The sequence below is a fragment of the Littorina saxatilis genome, linkage group LG9 (genome assembly GCF_037325665.1).
Source record: "Littorina saxatilis isolate snail1 linkage group LG9, US_GU_Lsax_2.0, whole genome shotgun sequence".
NCBI classification, from domain to species: Eukaryota; Metazoa; Mollusca; class Gastropoda; order Littorinimorpha; family Littorinidae; genus Littorina; species Littorina saxatilis.
In genome coordinates, this window is record NC_090253.1 from 27,000,476 (window position 1) to 27,023,359 (window position 22,884).

General features: G+C 47.2%; 1 protein-coding gene and 1 long non-coding RNA gene across 2 annotated transcripts; both read right to left on the minus strand.

Moving 5' to 3' along the window:
- Positions 1–919: 919 nt before the first annotated feature.
- On the minus strand, positions 920–19,565 carry LOC138977166 (collagen alpha-1(I) chain-like). Its single transcript, XM_070350075.1, has 14 exons — positions 19,352–19,565; positions 18,218–19,172; positions 14,604–14,691; positions 14,131–14,226; positions 13,360–13,513; positions 9,227–10,184; positions 8,894–8,981; positions 8,469–8,564; positions 7,673–7,826; positions 6,464–7,343; positions 6,070–6,157; positions 5,641–5,736; positions 3,110–3,263; positions 920–2,780 (listed from the first exon to the last, which is right to left on the minus strand). Exons 1-14 carry the CDS (start codon positions 19,563–19,565, stop codon positions 1,492–1,494), a joined length of 5,310 nt encoding a protein of 1,769 aa, XP_070206176.1. The 3' UTR covers positions 920–1,491.
- Positions 19,566–19,969: 404 nt separating this feature from the next.
- Positions 19,970–22,337, minus strand: LOC138977402 (uncharacterized). The gene is made up of 3 exons (XR_011459260.1): positions 22,252–22,337; positions 21,465–21,611; positions 19,970–20,427 (listed from the first exon to the last, which is right to left on the minus strand). It is a non-coding gene; the product is annotated as an uncharacterized lncRNA (long non-coding RNA).
- Positions 22,338–22,884: the final 547 nt, after the last annotated feature.

The following is a 22,884-nucleotide window of genomic DNA, read 5'->3' on the forward strand; positions in this document are numbered from 1 at the left end:
TTTTTCTTTTTTTTTTCCCCACATGTATTACGTTTATTAGCATGACCAAGCTGTTATTACGAGAAGGATCGTGCCTTTAAAACGTCTTCCCTCCAAAGTAAACCACCACAGATCTTTCCAGTCTCAGAGAAAGGTTCTATCTCCACCGCTCACACATTGGGAAGAACACAGGTACTCTTCTCACAGTGCACTTCAACCAGCCCGACCATTCTCTCGGTGATATGGAGTGCATTGTTATCGAAAGAGTCTTTTGTTCGACCCGGGATGAGAGGTGGAAAAGAGAGTCTTTCTGGATTGCAAAATTAAAAACTTTGGTGCCGAGTGGACTCAATTCTGATCCGTAAACACTCTATTACAGCTTTCGTTTAGACCATGCAATTTGTGTGTTTGTGTGTGTGTGTGTGTGTGTGTGTGTGTGTGTGTGTGTGTGTGTGTGTGTGTGTGTGTGTGTGTGTTTTAGAGAGAAAGAGAGAAAGAGGGAGAGAGAGAAAGAGAGAGAGACAGAGAGAGAGAAAGAGAGAGAGACAGAGACAGAGAGAGAGAGAGACATAGAGAGAGAGAGAGAGAGAGAGAGAGAGAGAGAGAGAGAGAGAGAGAGAGAGAGAGAGAGAGCGCAGCAGCATGACAAATAATGACAAACAACTCAATCACCCTGATTATTTAAAGAGAGAGAGAGAGAGAGGGGAGACAGACAGACAGACAGACAGGCAGACAGAGATAGAGAGACTGGGAGACACAGAGAGAGGGGGGAGAGAGAGGGATAGAGAAAGAGGGAGGGAGAGAGAAAGAGAGAGAGAGAGAGAGAGAGAGAGAGAGAGAGAGAGAGAGAGAGAGAGAGAAAGAGGGAGAAAAAAAAAGAGAGAGCGTGCAGCAGCATGACAAATAATGACAAACTACTCAATCACCCTGATTGTTTAGATTTAATTAATACAACGGTTTATTCAGTTTTCTAGACAGAATATACACACACACAAAGCAAAACGAAAGAACTGCAACAACAACAACAAAGTTCTATTACAAAATAAATAAATTCCAAACTTTTTGGGGATCTAATTGTACATTATTTTGCTCTCTTTTTCTCGAGACCTTGTTGTGCACTCACAGCAGGAAATGAAGCGTCGAAAAAAAGAGAAAGAAGCAAAGCTAAAAATTATAATCTACAGACTATATTGCGTGCGGCTATTTTTCGAACCCTCTGGTGACCGTTATAAACATGCATCCCCCCCCCTCACCCCCACATTAGCATCACAGATCTAATAACGTTGATAATAACGAAGGTTTCAGAACCAAGTTATTCTGTTGAATAATACATATGCCGCCCTATAATTTCCGAATAAAATTTCGTTTAAACCCACTATATCTTTCAGTGAACGCGACACATGTGTTTCTTTGTGGGAAAATAATAATGTTTCCGTGATTTGTTACTTCACTTGAGGCCCATCCGAATCAAGTCGATGACCAAGGCCGCCTTCCTTGACCACTGTGGGGATCTCACTGACCACCAGGGCCATAGTGGTGCTCTTCTGGGCCGCCTGGACCGCGATGAGGACCACCTGGCCCTCTGTGAGGACCATCTCTGCCGCGGTGGGGACCACCTGGACCGCGATGAGGACCACCTGGACCGCGATGAGGACCACCTGGGCCGCGGTGGGGACCACCTGGCCCTCTGTGGGGACCATATCTGCTGCTGTGGGGACCACCTGGACCACGATGAGGACCACCTGGGCCGCGGTGGGGACCACCTGGGCCGCTGTTGGGGCCTTCTGAATCTAATGGACCATCTGGGCCGTCGTTTTGCCAACCTGGACCACGTTGAGGCCCTTCCGAACCAAACCGACCGCTTGGACCGCGATGAGGACCGTCTGGACCACGATGAGGACCACCTGGACCGTGATGAGGACCATCTGGACCGCCATGGGGACCACCTGGCCCTCTGTGAGGACCATCTCTGCCGCGGTGGGGACCACCTGGACCGCGGTGAGGACCACCTGGGCCGCGGTGGGGACCACCTGGGCCGCTGTTGGGGCCTTCTGAATCCAATGGACCATCTGGGCCGTCGTTTTGCCAACCTGGACCACGTTGAGGCCCTTCCGAACCAAACCGACCGCTTGGACCGCGATGAGGACCGTCTGGACCACGATGAGGACCACCTGGACCGTGATGGGAACCATCTGGACCGCGATGAGGACTACCTGGACCGCGATGAGGACCACCTGGACCGCGATGAGGACTACCTGGACCGTGATGAGGACCACCTGGACCGCGATGAGGACCACCTGGACCGCGATGAGGACCACCTGGACCGTGATGAGGACCATCTGGGCCGCTGTTGGGGCCTTCTGAATCCAATGGACCATCTGGGCCGTCGTTTTGCCAACCTGGACCACGTTGAGGCCCTTCCGAACCAAACCGACCGCTTGGACCGCGATGAGGACCGTCTGGACCACGATGAGGACCACCTGGACCGTGATGGGAACCATCTGGACCGCGTTGAGGACTACCTGGACCGCGATGAGGACCACCTGGACCGTGATGAGAACCATCTGGACCACGATGAGGACCACCTGGACCGCGATGAGGACCACCTGGACCGCGATGAGGACCATCTGGAGCGTGATGAGGACCACCTGGACCGTAATTGGGCGCTTCTGGATCATCTGAACCGCCGTGAGGCCCGCGCAGGAGAGTGTCGTCCACAATGCTGACCTCGGAGTCCAAGGTCAGGAAAGAGGTCAAGGTCTGATTTTCCGGTTCCTCTCCCGAGTCGGGGAGCGTGTCGGCTGCAAAACGAGCAGGAAGTCGATTTGAATGACGTGGAGGAGAAATGTGCATGATGAAGAACAAGAAGAAGGAGAGACACGGGAATCTTTTTCTCGTATACACCCTAAGGGAACCCACCAAAGTTCCGTTCAGGCTATTACGTAGGACAAGGGTAGCTAGCTTCCACTTAGACACAAACCAAACTTCAAAAGTCCGGCAGCTTTCTATGCAGAGTGAGAACTTTTTGCTGAAGTAATTTCGCAGGTTGACATAGGTGTGAGGTACGACATTGATTCAACAACACAATGACACTCTTTACAGAAATCAGCCACGCTATCTCTCAACCTACCATCAATAGCGACAGCCTTGGAGATGTCCGCGGAGTCGCAGAACTTGCCAACATTGGGGTTGCCTTCTACGAACGTTCCCTTGGTGTCGTCAGTCATGTGTCCATCCACAGCGCTCAGTTTGTTCTCAGGCAGCGCGGTGGTCACTGTGCTTCCCTGTTGTTGGCAGACACAAAATGATAATTGCTTACATTACATAGGAATAGCCCTGTCAACTTATATTTCTTCTTAAAAATGTGTTATGCAAGTGGGAACGTTTGTGTTAAATGACTTGTAGCAGGTGTTATCAATATTCTGATAAAATACTGTTCTTTAAACCGTGTGTATGTGTGTGGGGTGTGTGTGGTGCGGTGTGTGTGTGTGTGTGTGAGTGTGTGTGTGTGTGTGTGTGTGTGTGTGTGTGTGTATGTGTGTGTGTGTGAGTGAGTGAGTGAGTGTGTGTGTCCGTGCGTGCACGCTTGAGAGCGAGCGAGCATGCGCGTTGTATTTCAAATGCAACACACAAATGAATCATCATCAGGCAAAAAAACCCAACTGATCAAGAGACAGACCTACAGACAGACAGACAAGCGGACAGGCAAACGGACAGAGAGTGATAGCTAGATAGCTAGGGACAGAAACAAAGAGAAAAATGAATGGGATTTACAACCGGTCACTTAGTATCATTGACAAAATGACCCACCCCATAAGCTGGAAAGTAGATAGAAGAAAAGGGCCAGAGGCAGATATAGAGACAGAGATGACTAAAATAAGTAAAGGAAAAACAAGTCGCGTAAGGCGAAAATGCAACATTTAGTCAAGTAGCTGTCGAACTCACAGAATGAAACTGAACGCAATGCAACGCAGCAATACTCGTAGCATCGTCAGTCCACCGCTCATGGCAAAGGCAGTGAAATTAACAACAAGTCGCGTAAGGCGAAAATACAACATTTAGTCAAGTAGCTGTCGAACTCACAGAATAAAACTGAACGCAATGCAACGCAGCAAGACCGTATACTCGTAGCATCGTCAGTCCACCGCGCACGGCAAAGGCAGTGAAATTGACAAGAAAAGCGGGGTAGTACTTGCGCTGAGAAGGATAGCACGCTTTTCTGTACCTCTCTTCGTTTTAACTTTCTGAGCGTGTTTTTAATCCAAACATATCATATCGATATGTTTTTGGAATCAGGAACCGACAAGGAATAAAATGAAGGTGTTTTTAAATTGATTTGGACAATTTAATTTTGATAATAATTTTTATATTTTTAATTTTCAGAGCTTGTTTTTAATCCAAATATAACATATTTATATATTTTTGGAATCAGAAAATGATAAAGAATAAGATGTACGTAAATTTGGATCGTTTTATAAAAAAAATAATTTTTTTACAATTTTTAGATTTTTAATGACCAAACTCACTCATTAGTTTTTAAGCCACCAAGCTGAAATGCAATACCAAACCCCGGCCTTTGTCGAAGAATACTTGACCAAAATTTCAACCAATTTGGTTGAAAAATGAGAGCGTGACAGTGCCGCCTCAACTTTAACGAAAAGCCGGATATGACGTCATCAAAGACATTTTTTGAAAAAATGAAAAAAACGTATGGGGATTTCATACCCAGGAACTCTCATGTCAAATTTCATAAAGATCGGTCCAGTAGTTTAGTCTGAATCGCTCTACACACACACACAGACAGACAGACACACACACACACACACACACACACACACACATACACCACGACCCTCGTCTCGATTCCCCCCTCTACGTTAAAATATTTAGTCAAAACTTGACTAAATATAAAAAGAGCGGGGTAGTAGTTGCGCTGAGAAGTATAGCACGCTTTTCTGTACCTCTCTTTGTTTTAACTTTCTGAGCGTGTTTTTAATCCAAACATATCATATCTATATGTTTTTGGAATCAGGAACCGACAAGGAATAAGATGAAAGTGTTTTTAAATTGATTTCGAAAATTTAATTTTGATCATAATTTTTATATTTTTAATTTTCAGAGCTTGTTTTTAATCCAAATACAACATATTTATATGTTTTTGGAATCAGAAAATGATGGAGAATAAGATGAACGTAAATTTGGATCGTTTTATATATTTTTTTTTTTTTTACAATTTTCAGATTTTTAATGACCAAAGTCATTAATTAATTTTTAAGCCACCAAGCTGAAATGCAATACCGAAGTCCGCGCTTCGTCGGAGATTACTTGACCAAAATTTCAACCAATTTGGTTGAAAAATGAGAGCGTGACAGTGCCGCCTCAACTTTCATGAAAAGCCGGATATGACGTCATCAAAGACATTTATCAAAAAAATGAAAAAAACGTCTGAGGATATCATACACAGGAACTCTCATGTCAAATTTCATAAAGATCGGTCCAGTAGTTTAGTCTGAATCGCTCTACACACACACAGACAGACAGACACACACACACACACACACACACACACACACACACATACACCACGACCCTCGTCTCGATTCCCCCCTCTACGTTAAAACATTTAGTCAAAACTTGACTAAATGTAAAAAGGAGACTCACGTTTTTTTCAGCAAGTTGAGCAGCAATAGAATCTAAGTTAGCTCCATCAGGGGAAGGTATGACATAGCACCTCCCTCTTGACCGGATCACAGTCACCTGCACAACAACACACACACAATGTCATTGTGTCAAGACGGCAGGCGAAAAAGTACAGGAATACTGAGTACCCTAATGGTTCAGGGAAAATCAGGCAACTACTTCCATGACATCACAAAAATATGTCGATTCTAAATGAGTAAAACATGAGTTGAATAATAATAAAAACAGAATGAATTTTCATGTAATAATAATGATAATACGAGAATGTATAACTTATACATGTATCAGTTCTGAAGTTATTGTGATAAATGTAGTTCATACACTGAGCTGGTGTACAAAAACAATAACGCAAGATGGAATGTGCCTTTAAATGTAGGTATAGTCACTCACAGGGGCAGGCCCGCTGAAGTCGTAGAGAACAGAGCAACGAGTCAGTCCCTGAGCTGTAAGATTCCGTCCCTCAGTAATCACGATCACTCTGTGACACAGCAAGTTATAAAGCACGTGAGCTTTTCGGATCTCTTCGTTGTTGTTGTTGAAATCTTCAGAAGACTAGGGTCCTAATTAATTTAGGATAAAAACACACTCTCCCCAGAAATACAGCACACACCCAACACAAATACACACAAATAAATACACACAAATAAACACACACACACACACACACTCACACACACTCACTCAAACACACACACACACACACACATACACACACACACACACACACACACACACACACACACACACACACAAACAAACAACCCCCACAGAAACACACACATACTTGCTGTCATTGTTAGAAGAGAAGCCCCTCTGGTGAACGTCATCGCCTTCAATGGTTTGATTCCACAGCGACCACTGGGCGTCAGGGCTGTCCCGGTCAGGTGGGGGTCCATGGTGACCATGTCGTGGACCACCTGGACCGCGGTGGGGACCACCTCGACCAAATGCACCGTCTGGGCCGCGATGGGGTCCGTCTGGGCCGCGGTGGGGTCTGTCTGGGCCATGATGATAACCGTCTGGGCCGCGGTGGGGTCCGTCTGGGCCGTGATGATACCCGTCTGGGCCGCGGTGGGGTCCGTCTGGGCCGCGGTGGGGTCCGTCTGGGCCGTGATGATACCCGTCTGGGCCGCGGTGGGGTCCGTCTGGGCCGCGGTGGGGTCTGTCTGGGCCGTGATGATACCCGTCTGGGCCGCGATGAGGACTACCTGGACCGTGATGAGGACCACCTGGACCGCGATGAGGACCACCTGGACCGCGATGAGGACTACCTGGACCGGGATGAGGACCACCTGGACTGTGATGAGGACCACCTGGACCGCGATGAGGACCACCTGGACCGTGATGAGGACCATCTGGACCATGATGACGACCATCTGGACCGGGATGATGACCACCTGGGCCGCGATGAGGACCACCTGGACCGCGATGAGGACCACCTGGACCGCGATGAGGACCATCTGGACCGCGATGAGGACCACCTGGACCGCGATGAGAACCACCTGGACCGCGATGAGGACCACCTGGACCGTAATTGGGCGCTTCTGGATCATCTGGTTCGCGCAGGGGAGTGTCGTCCACAATGCTGACCTCGGAGTCCAAGGTCAGGAAAGAGGTCAAGGTCTGATTTTCCGGTTCCTCTCCCGAGTCAGGGAGTGTGTCGGCTGCAACACGAGCAGGAAGTCGATTTGAATGACGTGGAGGAGAAATGTGCATGATGAAGAACAAGAAGAAGGAGAGACACGGGTATCTTTTTCTCGTATACACCCTGAGGGAACCCACCAAAGTTCCGTTCAGGCTATTACGTAGGACAAAGGTAGCTAGCTTCCACTTAGACACAAACCAAACTTCAAAAGTCCGGCAGCTTTCTATGCAGAGTGAGAACTTTTTGCTGAAGTAATTTCGCAGGTTAACATAGGTGTGAGGTACGACATTGATTCAACAACACAATGACACTCTTTACAGAAATCAGCCACGCTATCTCTCAACCTACCATCAATAGCGACAGCCTTGGAGATGTCCGCGGAGTCGCAGAACTTGCCAACATTGGGGTTGCCTTCTACGAAGGTTCCCTTGGTGTCGTCAGTCATGTGTCCATCCACAGCGCTCAGTTTGTTCTCAGGCAGCGCGGTGGTCACTGTGCTTCCCTGTTGTTGGCAGACACAAAATGATAATTGCTTACATTACATAGGAATAGCCCTGTCAACTTATATTTCTTCTTAAAAATGTGTTATGCAAGTGGGAACGTTTGTGTTAAACGACTTGTAGCAGGTGTTATCAATATTCTGATAAAATACTGTTCTTTAAACCGTGTGTATGTGTGTGTGGTGTGTGTGGTGCGGTATGTGTGTGTGGTGTGTGTGGTGCGGTGTGTGTGTGTGTGGTGTGTGTGGTGCGGTGTGTGTGTGTGTGTGGTGTGTGTGGTGCGGTGTGTGTGTGTGTGTGTGTGTGTGTGTGTCCGTGCGTGCACGCTTGAGAGCGAGCGAGCATGCGCGTTGTATTTCAAATGCAACACTCAAATGAATCATCATCAGGCAAAAAACCCAACTGACCAAGAGACAGACCTACAGACAGACAGACAAACGGACAGGCAAACGGACAGAGAGTGATAGCTAGATAGCTAGGGACAGAACCAAAGAGAAAAATGAATGGGATTTACAACCGGTCACTCAGTATCATTGACAAAATGACCCACCCTATAAGCTGGAGAGTAGAGAGAAGAAAAGGGCCAGAGGCAGATATAGAGACAGAGATGACTAAAATAAGTAAAGGAAAAAAAGGGGACTCACGTTTTTTTCAGCAAGTTGAGCAGCAACAGAATCTAAAGTAGCTCCATCAGGGGAAGGTATGACATAGCACCTCCCTCTTGACCGGATCACAGTCACCTACACAACAACACACACACATTGTGTCAAGACGGCAAGCGAAAAAGTACAGGAATACTGAGTACCCTAATGCTTCAGGGAAAAGCAGGCAACTACTTCCATGACATCACAAAAAATATGTCGATTCTAAATGAGTAAAACATGAGTTGAATAATAATAAAAAACAGAATGAATTTTCATGTAATAATAATGATAATACCAGAATGTATAACTTATACATGTATCAGTTCTGAAGTTATTGTGATAAATGTAGTTCAAACACTGAGCTGGTGTACAAAAACAATAACGCAAGAAGGAATGTGCCTTTAAATGTAGATATAGTCACTCACAGGGGCAGGCCCGCTGAAGTCGTAGAGAACAGAGCAACGAGTCAGTCCCTGTGCTGTAAGATTCCGTCCCTCCGTAATCACGATCACTCTGTGACATAGCAAGTTATAAAGCACGTGAGCTTTTCGGATCTCTTTGTTGTTGTTGAAATCTTCAGAAGACTAGGGTCCTAATTAATTTAGGAAAAAAACACACTCCCCCCAGAAATACAGCACACACACAACACAAATACACACAAATAAATACACACAAATAAACACACACACACGCACACACACACATACACACACACACACACACACAAACAAACAACCCCCACAGAAACACACACATACTTGCTGTCATTGTTAGAAGAGAAGCCCCTCTGGTGAACGTCATCGCCTTCAATGGTTTGATTCCACAGCGACCACTGGGCGTCAGGGCTGTCCCGGTCAGGTGGGGGTCCATGGTGACCATGTCGTGGACCACCCGGACCGCGGTGGGGACCACCTCGACCAAATGCACCGTCTGGGCCGCGATGGGATCCGTCTGGGCCGCGGTGGGGTCTGTCTGGGCCATGATGATAACCGTCTGGGCCGCGGTGGGGTCCGTCTGGGCCGTGATGATACCCGTCTGGGCCGCGGAGGGGCCCGTCTGGGCCGCGGTGGGGTCTGTCTGGGCCGTGATGATACCCGTCTGGGCCGCGGTGGGGTCCGTCTGTGCCGCGGTGGGGTCTGTCTGGGCCGTAATGATACCCGTCTGGGCCGCGGTGGGGTCCGTCTTGACCACCTGGGCCGTGGTGTGGCCCACCTCTACTATGTGGGCCACCGTGACGACCGTCTGGGCCGCGTTGGGGCCTATCTCGACCAAATGGACCACCCGGACCACGGTGATGACTTTCTGGGCCGTGATGGTGCCCGTATGGACCAAATGGACCACCGGGGCCGCGGTGATGACTTTCTGGGCCGTGATGGTGCCCATATCGACCAAATGGACCACCTGGACCACGGTGTGGCCCACCTCTACTATGTGGACCAAATGGGCCACCGGGGCCGCGATGATGACTTTCTGGGCCGTGGTGGTGCCCGTATCGACCAAATGGACCACCCGGACCGCCGTGGCGCCTACCTGGTCTGCGGTGCGTTCCGTGTGGACCAAACGAACCATCTGGACCATGGTGGGGCCCTTCTGGATCAAAGGGACCACCTCTCTGCGGGGGAGTGTCGTCTAGAATGCTGACCTCGGAGTCCAAGGTCAGAAAAGAGGTCAAGGTCTGATTTTCCGGTTCCTCTCCCGAGTCAGGGAGCGTGTCAGCTGCAAAAACGCAAAGGGTGTCCATTGAAATGTGAAAGGAGGAGTACGTTGCAGAAGAAGAAGAAGAAACAAGTCGCGTAAGGCGAAATTACAACATGTAGTCAAGCTGTCGAACTAACAGAATGAAACTGAACTAACTGCCTTTTTACAGCAAGAGCGTATACTCGTAGCATCGCCAGTCCACCGCTCGATGCAAAGGCAGTGAAAGTGACAAGAAGAGCGGGGTAGTAGTTGCGCTGAGAAGGATAGCACGCTTTTCTTTATCTCTATTCTTTTTAACTTTCTGAGCGTGTTTTTAATCCAAACATATCACATCTATATGTTTTTGGAATCAGGAACCCACAAGGAATAAGATGAAATTGTTTTTAAATCGATTTCTCCCCGGGGAGAAAGCAGCCCGAATTTCCATGAGGGTAACCTCACTGGACTGTAAATCTTATTCAATCCAATCCAATCCAATCCGATTTCGGAAATTTTATTTTAATAATAATTTTTATATTTTTAATTTTCAGAGCTTGTTTTTTATCCGAATATAACATATTTATATGTTTTTGGAATCAGAAAATGATGAAGAATAAGATGAACGTAAATTTGGATCGTTTTAAAAACAAATTATTTTTTTTACAATTTTCAGATTTTTAATGACCAAAGTCATTAATTAATTTTTTAGCCACCAAGCTGAAATGCAATACCGAAGTCCGGCCTTCGTCGAAGATTGCTTGGCCAAAACTTCAATCAATTATTTGATTAAAAATGAGGGTGTGACAGTGCCGCCTCAACTTTTACAAAAAGCCGGATATGATGTCATCAAAGGTATTTATGTCCGGGGATATCATTCCCAGGAACTCTCATGTCAAATTTCATAAAGATCGGTCCAGTAGTTGGTCTGAATCGCTCTACACACACACACGCACAGACAGACACACACAGACACACACACACACGCACACACATACACCACGACCCTCGTCTCGATTCCCCCTCTATGTTAAAACATTTAGTCAAAACTTGACTAAATGTAAAAACACTCCAGGGAAAATTAAAGATGCAGACGTGGATTGGAATGTCGCGGCTAGCCAGGATTGAACAACAACAGAAACGAACAAAACAAAAAACCAGTAAAAAACAAGTCGCGTAAGGCGAAAATACAACATTTAGTCAAGTAGCAGCTACTAGCTGTCGAACTCACAGAATGAAACTGAACGCAATGCAACGCAGCAAGACCGTATAGGCCCATTGCAGAAACTCAAGTTAACAACAGCATTTCTACTCGGCGCGCGCGGTATGAGAATCACGGGTCGTAACTCTCTGGAATTGGTCATCCGCCGCCATGTTGGATGCCTTGCACGATCTCTGACAGTGCTTGAGCGTTGGGTGGCGACTCGACAAAAGTGAAAATGACACGTTGTGTGGCCAAAAACTGCAGTCAGCAGGCACACTTTAGGATCCCTAAAGTTGTTTACCATCAGGGTGACAACTGGAAGGAAGTTACTGAGCGGAGAAGACGATTATAACTGGTTATTTTTTGCTGTGTGCAGTGCGCTAATCAACAATTGTCCATCGGTTGTGCCTTTAGAGTGAACACTGTGATAGGATGCTTTGAAAATTATACTTTGCAGTAGTTACCTGAGCTGCATTGTACCTCATTTGCCTGTCTTGAGAGCTTTATCTTAATAATAATAATAATAATAATGGAAACTTATAGAGCGCTTACCTAGAAGCTCTAAGCGCTTTACAATGACATTGCTATACACATGTACAAAACCAAAATACAGCATTAATACTCACAAAAAACAGGAGTACAAAAGCAAATTCATCGTTTAAATCCATGCAGTCACAAACAAACACACGCGTGCGCACGCACATACGCGTGTGCATACACACACACATGCTATGACCACACACATTCACAGATACACACAGACACACGTTCACACACACACACACACAAACACACACACACACGCATACAGACAGGCGCACACACATACATACAACACACACACATGCACTCACACATGAATACTAATATACCTACACAATCTTGTGAATTTTGGTGCACTGTCTGCATGGTAATTTGAGATAAAGAATAAATAAATGAATATAATAATGTATTCTTGCTTTACTTTTTATGTTGTGCTGTTGTGTTAAAAAGGCAGATACCCTTTGGACTCATGCATGCACAGTTTTCTTCATTTTGTCTGCATACACAGTGAAATACGCAAAAAGAACAAGAGTGCAATGAAGAAAACTAACAAAGACGGCATCCAATATGGCGGCGCGAAGAGAGTATGAGCGGAGTTGTGCCCCTTAGGGCTAAAGCTAGCCGATCCATTTGATAACGTCACGCCGAGTAAGAAGAATGAATTGGACCTATACTCGTAGCATCGTTAGTCCACCGCTCATGGCAAAGGCAGTGAAATTGACAAGAAGAGCGGGGTAGTAGTTGCGCTGAGAAGGATAGCAAGCTTTTCTGTACCTCTCTTCGTTTGAACTTTGTGAGCGTGTTTTTAATCCAAACATATCATATCTATATGTTTTTGGAATCAGGAACTGACAAGGAATAAGATGAAAGTGTTTTTAAATTGATTTTGAAAATTTTATTTTGATCATAATTTTTATATTTGTAATTTTCAGAGCTTGTTTTTAATCCAAATATAACATATTTATATGTTTTTGGAATCAGCAAATGATGGAAAATAAGATAAATGTAAATTTGGATCGTTTTATAAATTTTTATTTTTTTTTACAATTTTCAGATTTTTAATGACCAAAGTCATCAATTAATTTTTAAGCCACCAAGCTGAAATGCAATACCGAAGTCCGGGCTTTGTCGGAGATTACTTGACCAAAATTTCAACCAATTTGGTTGAAAAATGAGGGCGTGACAGTGCCGCCTCAACTTTCACGAAAAGCCGGATATGACGTCATCAAAGACATTTATCAAAAAAATGGAAAACACGTTCGGGGATTTCATACCCAGGAACTCTCATGTCAAATTTCATAAAGATCGGTCCAGTAGTTTAGTCTGAATCGCTCTACACACACACACAGACAGACAGACACACATACACCACGACCCTCGTCTCGATTCCCCCCTCTATGTTAAAACATTTAGTCAAAACTTGACTAAATGTAAAAATACGAAATAGCTTCTTTCAAACGGCCAACTTACAATCATTGGCGACGGTCTGGTAGATGCCAGCGAATGCACAGAATCTGCCCACATTTGGGTTGCCTTCTACGAACGTTCCCCTGGCGTCGTCAGCCATGTGTCCATCCACAGCGCTCAGTTTGTTCTCAGGCAGCGCGGTGGTCACTGTGCTTCCCTGTTGTTCACAGAAAGGATACGATTGTTGAGACAATTACGGCGATATTGTCCCATGAAAATGTATTTCCTTTGTGTATATATTTTATATACTGTTAGTTGCGACATTGACGGTTAAATCCATGTCTTATAGCAGGTGGTACGTATTAAGAGTCCAGAAATTATTGTTTTGGAAACATCAAATTGAGCGTTTTCCAATGGCGTTCTACTATAAGACTCTCAATGTGCCGTAACACGCTTTTTTGATGTGATACTTATATTGTTAATTGGAAGTAGAATGCTTCAAGAGGGAATTCTGGGTAGAGACATTCTTTTAGTGAAATGACTTCGGTGCGCTCCGGTGATTGGTCAATGCTTTTCGTTGTTAAAAGTGCCAAACATTATGTCGGTCGTGCTGGATGTCAGTGCAGTGCTATTTAATTTTGCTTTTCAAAATTCAAAGTGAACGGTGGTAGACCAGCGGCAGTCATCAAGTTAAGCAGTAACTGCTAGTGAGAAGAAAGACACACCATGGATGCCATAGAGCGAAGAGAAGGGACAAAGGCAGATGCAGAGACACAGCCAGGTAATTAAAATAAAAAAAAGGGGGGGGGGGGTAAAGGAAGAAAGAAGACTCACGTTTCTGTCAGCAAGTTGAGCAGCAAGAGAATCAAAGGTGGCTCCATCAGGGGAAGGTATGACATAGCACCTCCCTCTTGACCTGATCACCGTCATCTGCACAACAACACACACACGAGACACACAATTTGTGTCAAGCCGGCAAGGGAAAAACTCTCCCGCCATACTATGTCTGTCTGTCAGTTTATATGTCTGTTTGTCTGTCTATCTGTCTCCCTCGCTCTCTCTCTCTATCTCTCTCTGTCTCTGCCTAACTGTCTCCTTCCCTTCTCCCTCTCTCTCCCCCTATTTTTCTTCCTGTCTGTCTGTCTGTTTGTCTGTTTGTCTGTCTGTCTGTCTGTCTCTCTCTCTCTCTCTCTCTCTCTCTCTCTCTCTCTCTCTCTCTCTCTCTCTCTCTCGTCACTTCCCGTGGGCTTTATTTTTTAAAGGGGCTTTTTTTTTTTAAAGGTACACGTATATGCAAATTTACTCACAGGGGCAGGCCCGCTGAAGTCGTAGAGAACAGAGCAACGAGTCAGTCCCTGTGCTGTCAGATTCCGTCCCTCGGTGGCCACGATCACTCTGTCACACAGCAAGTTATAAAGCACGTGAGCTTTACAGCTATCTTTCTTTTGTATTTTTAGGCTAGGTCAGACCAAGGAAAAAATGATTCATGCTAAAAGCCTAGACAGATGTGTCCTGACTTGCAAAATGGCATGACAGAGAAAGGAGGAATCAAAATTACTCCACCCACAAAAACAGACAAACAGGAAAGCAAAGAAAGAAACAAACAAACAAAGCAAAGCAATTAAACTAAAACAAGACGGTCGACTTGTGGATTGGAACTGAAGAAGCAACTGCAGAAATAAATAAATAAAGAATGGAAGAAAAGAAGGAAGGAGGCAACAAAAGAAGGAAGGAAGGAAGGAAGAATGGTACCTTTTGCATTTAGAAAAGTTGGCGGAAGGGAGAGAAGGTGCTGGTAACACAGAAACACAGAAGTGAGCATGCAACTCAACTCAACTCAACTCAAATTTTATTGGCTTCAATTTTCATGGAAGAATTTGTCTTGCGCTTGGGAGAAAGTAAGAGTATAACATATAAAAACAGCATTCATATCACATTTCATGTATCACACACAGTAATCACTAGTATAAGCCTACAATTATCACATTTGTACCTGTATCATACATGCAAATAAATAGTATCACATTTCCACGTATCACACACAGTATATACATTACATACATACAGCAAGCTTCCATCTCCCGCGCCCCCCCCCCTCCCACACATACATATCCTCGCACGTGCGTCGACTCCATACAAATGACATCATCAGTCCATTAACTAAAATGCACAATGACTAGTAGTGGGTACATGATACTTAATACGTGCTCAACTAGACCTGCTAACTAAAATAATAACAGAAACAAAAACAAGGACTGGGCACAACATTTACACGTGTGTGACCTACTTACATCAGGTGCCTGTGATCTATAAATAACAATGATTGCGTTTAAAGTAAAACATGAATAATGCCGATGTTTACTAACAATGAATACATAACAACTAAGATAAGAATGTATGTGTTTTCATAATATGATTATTTTATAAAACACAGTGGGGAAATTTGGAAAATAATTTTTATACGAAACTGCGCACATCGAGTCGAGCTCTGTAGCGTGTGTGTTCGGAGGCAGGAGACACACATGGCTGTGGATATTAATTGTTCGGTGGATTAAAAAGGATACCCCGACTTCGGCAGGGCAGAAGGAGGTACAAGACGGTGTGCTGTATTGCTGTGTGTGTGTGTGTGCTGTGCAGACATTCTGTGTTATGTGCATGTTCTATTCTAGTCTGTCCGTAGGCTTCCTCTGAGGGCCTATTGTGTACAAGGGGAGGTCACTTCCGCCTTATAAACAAACACATGTGGAGACCCACAGAAATACCATAGCATCGTAATGAAAGAGGGCAAAAATACTGATAACAGCAAGGTAAGACAGGTCTAGGACATTATTTCTAGGACTGACTAAGCAATAGAACAACATCATGATCTTCATAAGCAAATGATAGTGAGAACAAAACGAAATTCTTACTCTTCTGACTGCTCCCAGTGATTGACATTCAAAACATCCATCCTGTTCTATTCTAAATAGTTGTAAAAAAACTTCATAAGAATAGTATTAAACATACATACTTAATTTGTTTAAACATAATTCTAGTGTAAAAGTATACTTTATAAGTTGTGGAGATAATTTTAAAACATGAAGATAAAAAACACAACAATAACATGACAACATTAGAGTACAATGCATTCCTAGCTAGCTCTGAGGAAAACACCATTGTACATTTTTCAGTTTCACATGCATGCACTAAGTGGTATCATTAAGAACTGAGATGGCGGATGGAATAAACGACTTCCGCATGCGAGAGGTTCTACACTTTGCAGCTCTGTATCTACGCCTAGATGGCATGAGTGCAAACTGATCATGCAGGGGGTGCGATTCATCTTCAACGACCTTTCGTGCTTTTGTGGCTGTTCTCTTATGCACCAGTTCATCCAAGCTTGGGAACTGAACCCCAACCACCTTTTCTGCCTGTCTGATCACTCTTGCCAGATGGCTCTTGTCCTCTACAGTAGCCCCATAGTACCATACCATGAGGTTGAAGGTCAAAACACTTTCAATGCTGGCTCTGTAGAACATTGCCAGTATTTCAGGGCAGACCTTGAACTGCTTGAGTTTCCTCAGAAAGTACAATCTTGAATTGCACTTGCTAACTACCTTGGCTATGTGTTTTGACCACGAGAGATCTGAACTGATTATGCAGCCCAAGTATTTGTACTCTTGTACTTGTTCTACCTCTTTCCCCCCTATCACTAGTGGCTCTGTTTCCTTTTCCCCTCTCCTAAAGTCTGTGATCATCTCTTTTGTTTTGCCCACATTGAGGTCTAGGCTGTTCTGGTCACACCACTCTACTAGTTTGTCCACCTCCTGTTTGTACACTGTGTCATCATCATTCTGTATCAGGCCTACCAGAGCTGAGTCATCAGCAAACTTCGAAAGTTTGCCATTGGTGGCTCTACAGTCGTTGGTGTACAGGGTGAAGATTGTCGGAGACAAACAGCAGCCTTGTGGACTCCCTGTACTGATCTCGAGGCTGTCTGAGATGACCCCGTCTACTGCCACGTACTGAGATCGACCCACCAGGAAGTCGATAATCCACTTGATGATCTGTGGACTGACTGACAGAGCGTTCAGCTTGTCGTACATGAGGCTAGGCTTGACTGTATTAAACGCGGAACTAAAATCCACATATAACACTCTAGCTGAGGTGTTGGGCTTCTCTAGATGTTCAAGGATGCTGTGAGCGATCAGAATGGTAGCGTCGTCTGTGCCTCTGCGTGCTCTGTAGGCAAACTGTAGCGGATCCATCTGATCCTCAGTTTCCTGCAAGAGACGCTTCAGCACCAGCTTCTGCAGGTGCAACACTTGACACTATTCATACTTTCACACCAAACAGCCAGCCAGCTAGCCCCATAATCAGCCCCCCCCCTCCTCCCCCCCCCCACACACACACACACATATTAATTTTATACTTTTCTCCCTAAAGCGCTCCCCACCCCCACCCCATACATGGTCTGGGTGGCCGAGTGGTAACGCACTTGCGCTCGGAAGCGAGAGGTTGCGAGTTCGACCCTGGGTCAGGGCGTTAGCAATTTTCTCCCCCCTTTCCTAACCTAGGTGGTGGGTTCAAGTGCTAGTCTTTCGGATGAGACGAAAAACCGAGGTCCCTTCGTGTACACTACATTGGGGTGTGCACGTTAAAGATCCCACGATTGACAAAAGGGTCTTTCCTGGCAAAATTGTATAGGCATAGATAAAAAATGTCCACCAAAATACCCGTGTGACTTGGAATAATAGGCCGTGAAAAGTAGGATATGCGCCGAAATGGCTGCGATCTGCTGGTCGATGTGAATGCGTGATGTATTGTGTCAAAAATTCCATCTCACACGGCATAAATAGATCCCTGCGCCTTGAGTCCGAGTCTTCATATAACATAACATAACATACATATTAAACACCCCAAAGATATAAGCAGGACATACTTGCTGTCATTCTGAGAAGAGAAGCCCCTCTGGTGAACGTCATCCCCTTCAATGGTTTGATTCCACAGCGACCACTGGGCGTCAGGGCTGTCCCGGTCAGGTGGGGGTCCATGGTGACCACCTCGTGGACCACCTGGACCGCCGTGAAAACCACCTCGACCAAATGGACTTTCTGGGCCGTGATGATACCCGTTTGGGCCGCGGTTGGGGCCGCCTTGGCCGCGTTGGGGTCCGTCTTGGTCGCGTTGGGGTCCGTCTGGGCCGCGATGGGGTCCATTTGGGCCGCGGTGGGGTCCGTCTGAGCCGCGATTGGGTCTGTCTGGGCCGCGGCGGGGTCCGTCTGGGCCACGATGGGGTCCGTCATGGCTGCGGTGGGGTCCGCCTGGGCCGCGGTGGGGTCCGCCTTGGCCGCGTTGGGGTCCGTCTTGGTCGCGTTGTGGTCCGGGTGGGCCGCGATGGGGTCCATTTGGGCCTCGGTGGGGTCCGTCTGAGCCGCGATTAGGTCCGCCTGGGCCGCGGCGGGGTCCGTCTGGGCCTCGATGGGGTCCGTCTGGGCCACGATGGGGTCCGTCTAAGCCACGATTGGGTCCGTCTGGGCCGCGGCGGGGTCCAGCTCGACCGCGTTGGGGTCCGCCTGGGCCGCGGTGGGGTCCGTCTGGGCCGCGGCGGGGTATGTCTTGGCCGTGATGGGGTCCGTCTGGGCCGCGATGGGGTCCGTCTGAGCCACGAATTGGTCCGTCTGGGCCTCGGCGGGGTCCGTCTGGGCCGCGATTGGGCCTGTCTGAGCCGTCGAGATGTCCACCTCGACCGCGATGGGGCTCGTCTTGACCGCGTTGGGGTCCGTCTTGGTCGCGGGGAGGTCCGTCTTGACCTCGATGAGGTCCGTCTGGGCCGTGGTTGGGTCCGTCTTGTCCGTGGTGAGGTCCGTCTTGACCGCGGTGGGGCCCGCCTGGGCCTTGGAGGGGTCCGTCTGGGCCACGGTGGGGTCCATCTGGACCGCGGTGGGGTCCGTCTGGGCCGCGTTGGGGTCCGTCTTGGTCGCGGGGAGGTCCGTCTTGACCGCGATGAGGTCCGTCTGGGCCGTGGCTGGGTCCGTCTTGTCCGTGGTGAGGTCCGTCTTGACCGCGGTGGGGCCCGCCTGGGCCGCGGTTGGGTCCGTCTGGGCCGTGGTTGGGTCCGCCTGGGCCGCGGTTGGGTCCGTCTGGGCCGCGGCGGGGTCCGTCTCGGCCTCGATGGGGTCCGTCTGGGCCACGGTGGGGTCCATGTGGACCGCGGTGGGGTCCGTCTGGGCCGCGGAGGGGTCCGTCTTGGCCGCGGTGGGGTCCGTCTTGGCCACGGTTGGGTCCATCTGGACCACGAATTGGTCCGTCTCGGCCGCGGCGGGGTCCGTCTGGGCCGCGGTGGGGACCCTCTGGGCCGCGGTGGGGTTCGTCTGGGCCGCGGTGGGGTCCGTCAGGGCCACGGTGGGGTCCGTCTGGGCCGCGGTGGGGTTCGTCTTGGCCGGGGTTGGGTCCGTCTGGGCCGCGATTGGGCCCGTCTGGGCCGTCGAGATGTCCACCTCGACCGCGATGGGGCTCGTCTAGACCGCGTTGGGGTCCGTCTTGGCTGTGGGGGAGTCCGTCTTGACCGCGATGGGGTCCGTCTGGTCCGTGGTTGGGTCCTGCTTGTCCGCGGTGGGGTGCGTCTTGACCGCGGTGGGTTCCGCCTGGGTCGCGGTGGGGTCCGTCTGGGCCGTGGTGGGGTCCGTCTGGGCCGCGGTGGGGTCCGTCTGGGCCGCGTTGGGGTCCGTCTTGGCCGCGGTGGGGTCCGTCTTGACCGCGGTGGGGTCCGTCTGGGCCACGGTGGGGTCCATCTGGACCGCGGTTGGGTCCGTCTTGGCCGCGGTGGGGTCCGTCTGGGCCGCGGTTGGGTCCGTCTGGGCCGCGATGGGGCCCGTTTGAGCCGTCGAGATGTCCACCTCGACCGCGTTGGGGTCCGTCTTCACCGCGTGTGGGTCCGTCTTGGCCGCGATAGGGTCCCTCTTGGTTCAGATGGGGTTCATCTCGGCCGCTGTGGGGCACGTCGGTGCCATTTTGACGGTCTCCTGGTTCATCGGAGCCATGCTTGGGCCCGCCTGGGCTGGGGTGGGGCCCAAGTCTATGTTTATCCGCACCACCTCTTTGGCCGCCTGGGTGACCGCCGTGACTGCCGTGACCGCCCTTTTCTCCCTGCTGGAAAAATGTAAACAAAGAGAGAGAGAAAGAGAGTGTGTGAGAGAGAGTAAGATAGAGAGAGTGAGAGGGAGAAACGGACAGACAGACAGACAGACAGACAGAGAAAGAGAGAGAGAGATAGAGAGAGAGAGAGAGAGAGAGAGAGAGAGAGAGAGAGAGAGAGAGAGAGAGCGACAGAGACAGAGACAGAGACAGAGAGAGAGACAGAGACAGAGACAGAGAGACATACAATGAGAAAGATTAGGCTTCAAACTATAACGACTGAGAAATAAAACCTGGCAGGCAGTCACACACACAATACATACCATAAAACCTGACAGGCAGTCACACACACAATACATACCATAAAGACAGACAGACAGTCACACACACAATACATACCATAAAGACAGACAGACAGTCACACATACAATACATACCATAAAGACAGACAGACAGTCACACACACAATACATACCATAAAGACAGACAGACAGTCACACATACAATACATACCATAAAGACAGACAGTCACACATACAATACATACCATAAAGACAGACAGACAGTCACACATACAATACATACCATAAAGACAGACAGACAGTCACACATACAATAGGGCCTACATACCATACAGACAGACAGGCAGTCACACACACAATACATACCATACAGACAGACAGACAGTCACACACACAATACATACCATAAAGACAGACAGACAGTCACACACACAATACATACCATAAAGACAGACAGACAGTCACACACACAATACATACCATAAAGACAGACAGGCAGTCACACACACACAAACGGATATCTCATAAAGACAGACAGGCAGTCACACACACAATACATACTATAAAGACAGACAGACAGTCACACACACAATACATACCATAAAGACAGACAGGCAGCTAGCTACACACACAAACGGATATCTCATAAAGACAGACAGGCAGCCACACACACACAAACGGACATACATACCGTACAGACAGACAGGTGGGCAGCCGCACACACAAACGGACATACAGACAGACACATACCTTCGCGTCAGTAGCAAAGACAGCGAGAGCGGTCGCCAGTGCCAGACAAAGCAAAACCTTCATCGTCAAAGATCAAGCCTTCACGTCAACATCTCCTGAAAAGTTCCACCAGATCTTGTGGTGATTTCCTTCTGAACTATTTTCCCCCTGCAATTCATTTAATGTACATATATTTATCATATATATGTGATCTTGCCTCTGTGTTTTTGTGATTATGTAATACATTTGTTTATTCAATAACCAGGGTAGACTAGTGCCTCTTTTGTGCGAGGGTCAGATGTAAAAAAGCAAATCACTGCTTATTCTATTACCCTCGTTAAATAAAATTATCATTGTCATTTTCGTTGTCATTGTCATTGTCATCGTCATCGTCATTGTCATTCAGATCGAAATCCGACACAAATTGACTACTCACGTTTCATAATCAAGATTCAAACATTGCAAAAAGTAATTTTGTGGAACTTTATGTTACAAACAAAATAAAACATTCACTAGATCTAGAAATTACAGTCTTTTAAAGTAGACTAACACAATGCACAAGCGACAATCAACAATGACAGGTTTTCCTTAGATGTTAAACTGCTTCTTGAACATGAAAGATGACAAGATTTGGATAACATTTGACAAAAAATGACAAAACTTTTACATTTACAGATAAGTGATCACCATTCATTATCATTTGTTCGTTGTGTTTCCAGTTCGTCCCCTTAAAAAAAAACCACACGTTAGGTCGACGTTCGAGATAATAATTTTTTTCTTTCTATAATTAAACGTTCACTAAACTTACCTTTCTTGTTCAGATGGGAGCAAACGATGAGGGCTGTTTTAACCAGTATTCGTAGAAGACTCCCTTTATATACAGTTCAATTTACAGCGGAGACTTATTGGCTTGGGTATATCACAGATGAGGTCTTTTCGATTACGTTTTTGTCGCTAAAGGAAGGTGAAACCGCTGTGTAACACGCGAACTTGGTCCCACTTTAAACTTGGACATTAAGAGGGGGGTCAAAATTGGATGTCTAATTCCAAAGTCGTGTCAATACCACATAGATTTACACCCAAACTGTGAAAATACATTACACCCTGAGAAGGGGATGAAGAAGATCAGCTGTATTTCCATTGTCCTCTGGGAGCAGGGTGGAGGTACTTCCGGTTTTCCAAGGTGAAGTAGGGGAAAGGCCTCTAATGTGCACCCGCATGTAAAATGGACTACCTCAGTTCTGAGTACATCATATATATGCATGCAAGGGCGATGAGAAACCATTTCACTCGCCACAGCTACCCTCTGCGGATAACTTGTAGACATCCTGCTTGCTGCCGCGCGGGCAGAGAAAATGTTCCCTCTTTATCTTCACCGCGCTGGCAGCAAAACCCCTCACGCGGAGGTGTTTTCGGACAGGCCAGACACAGGTTGTCCCGG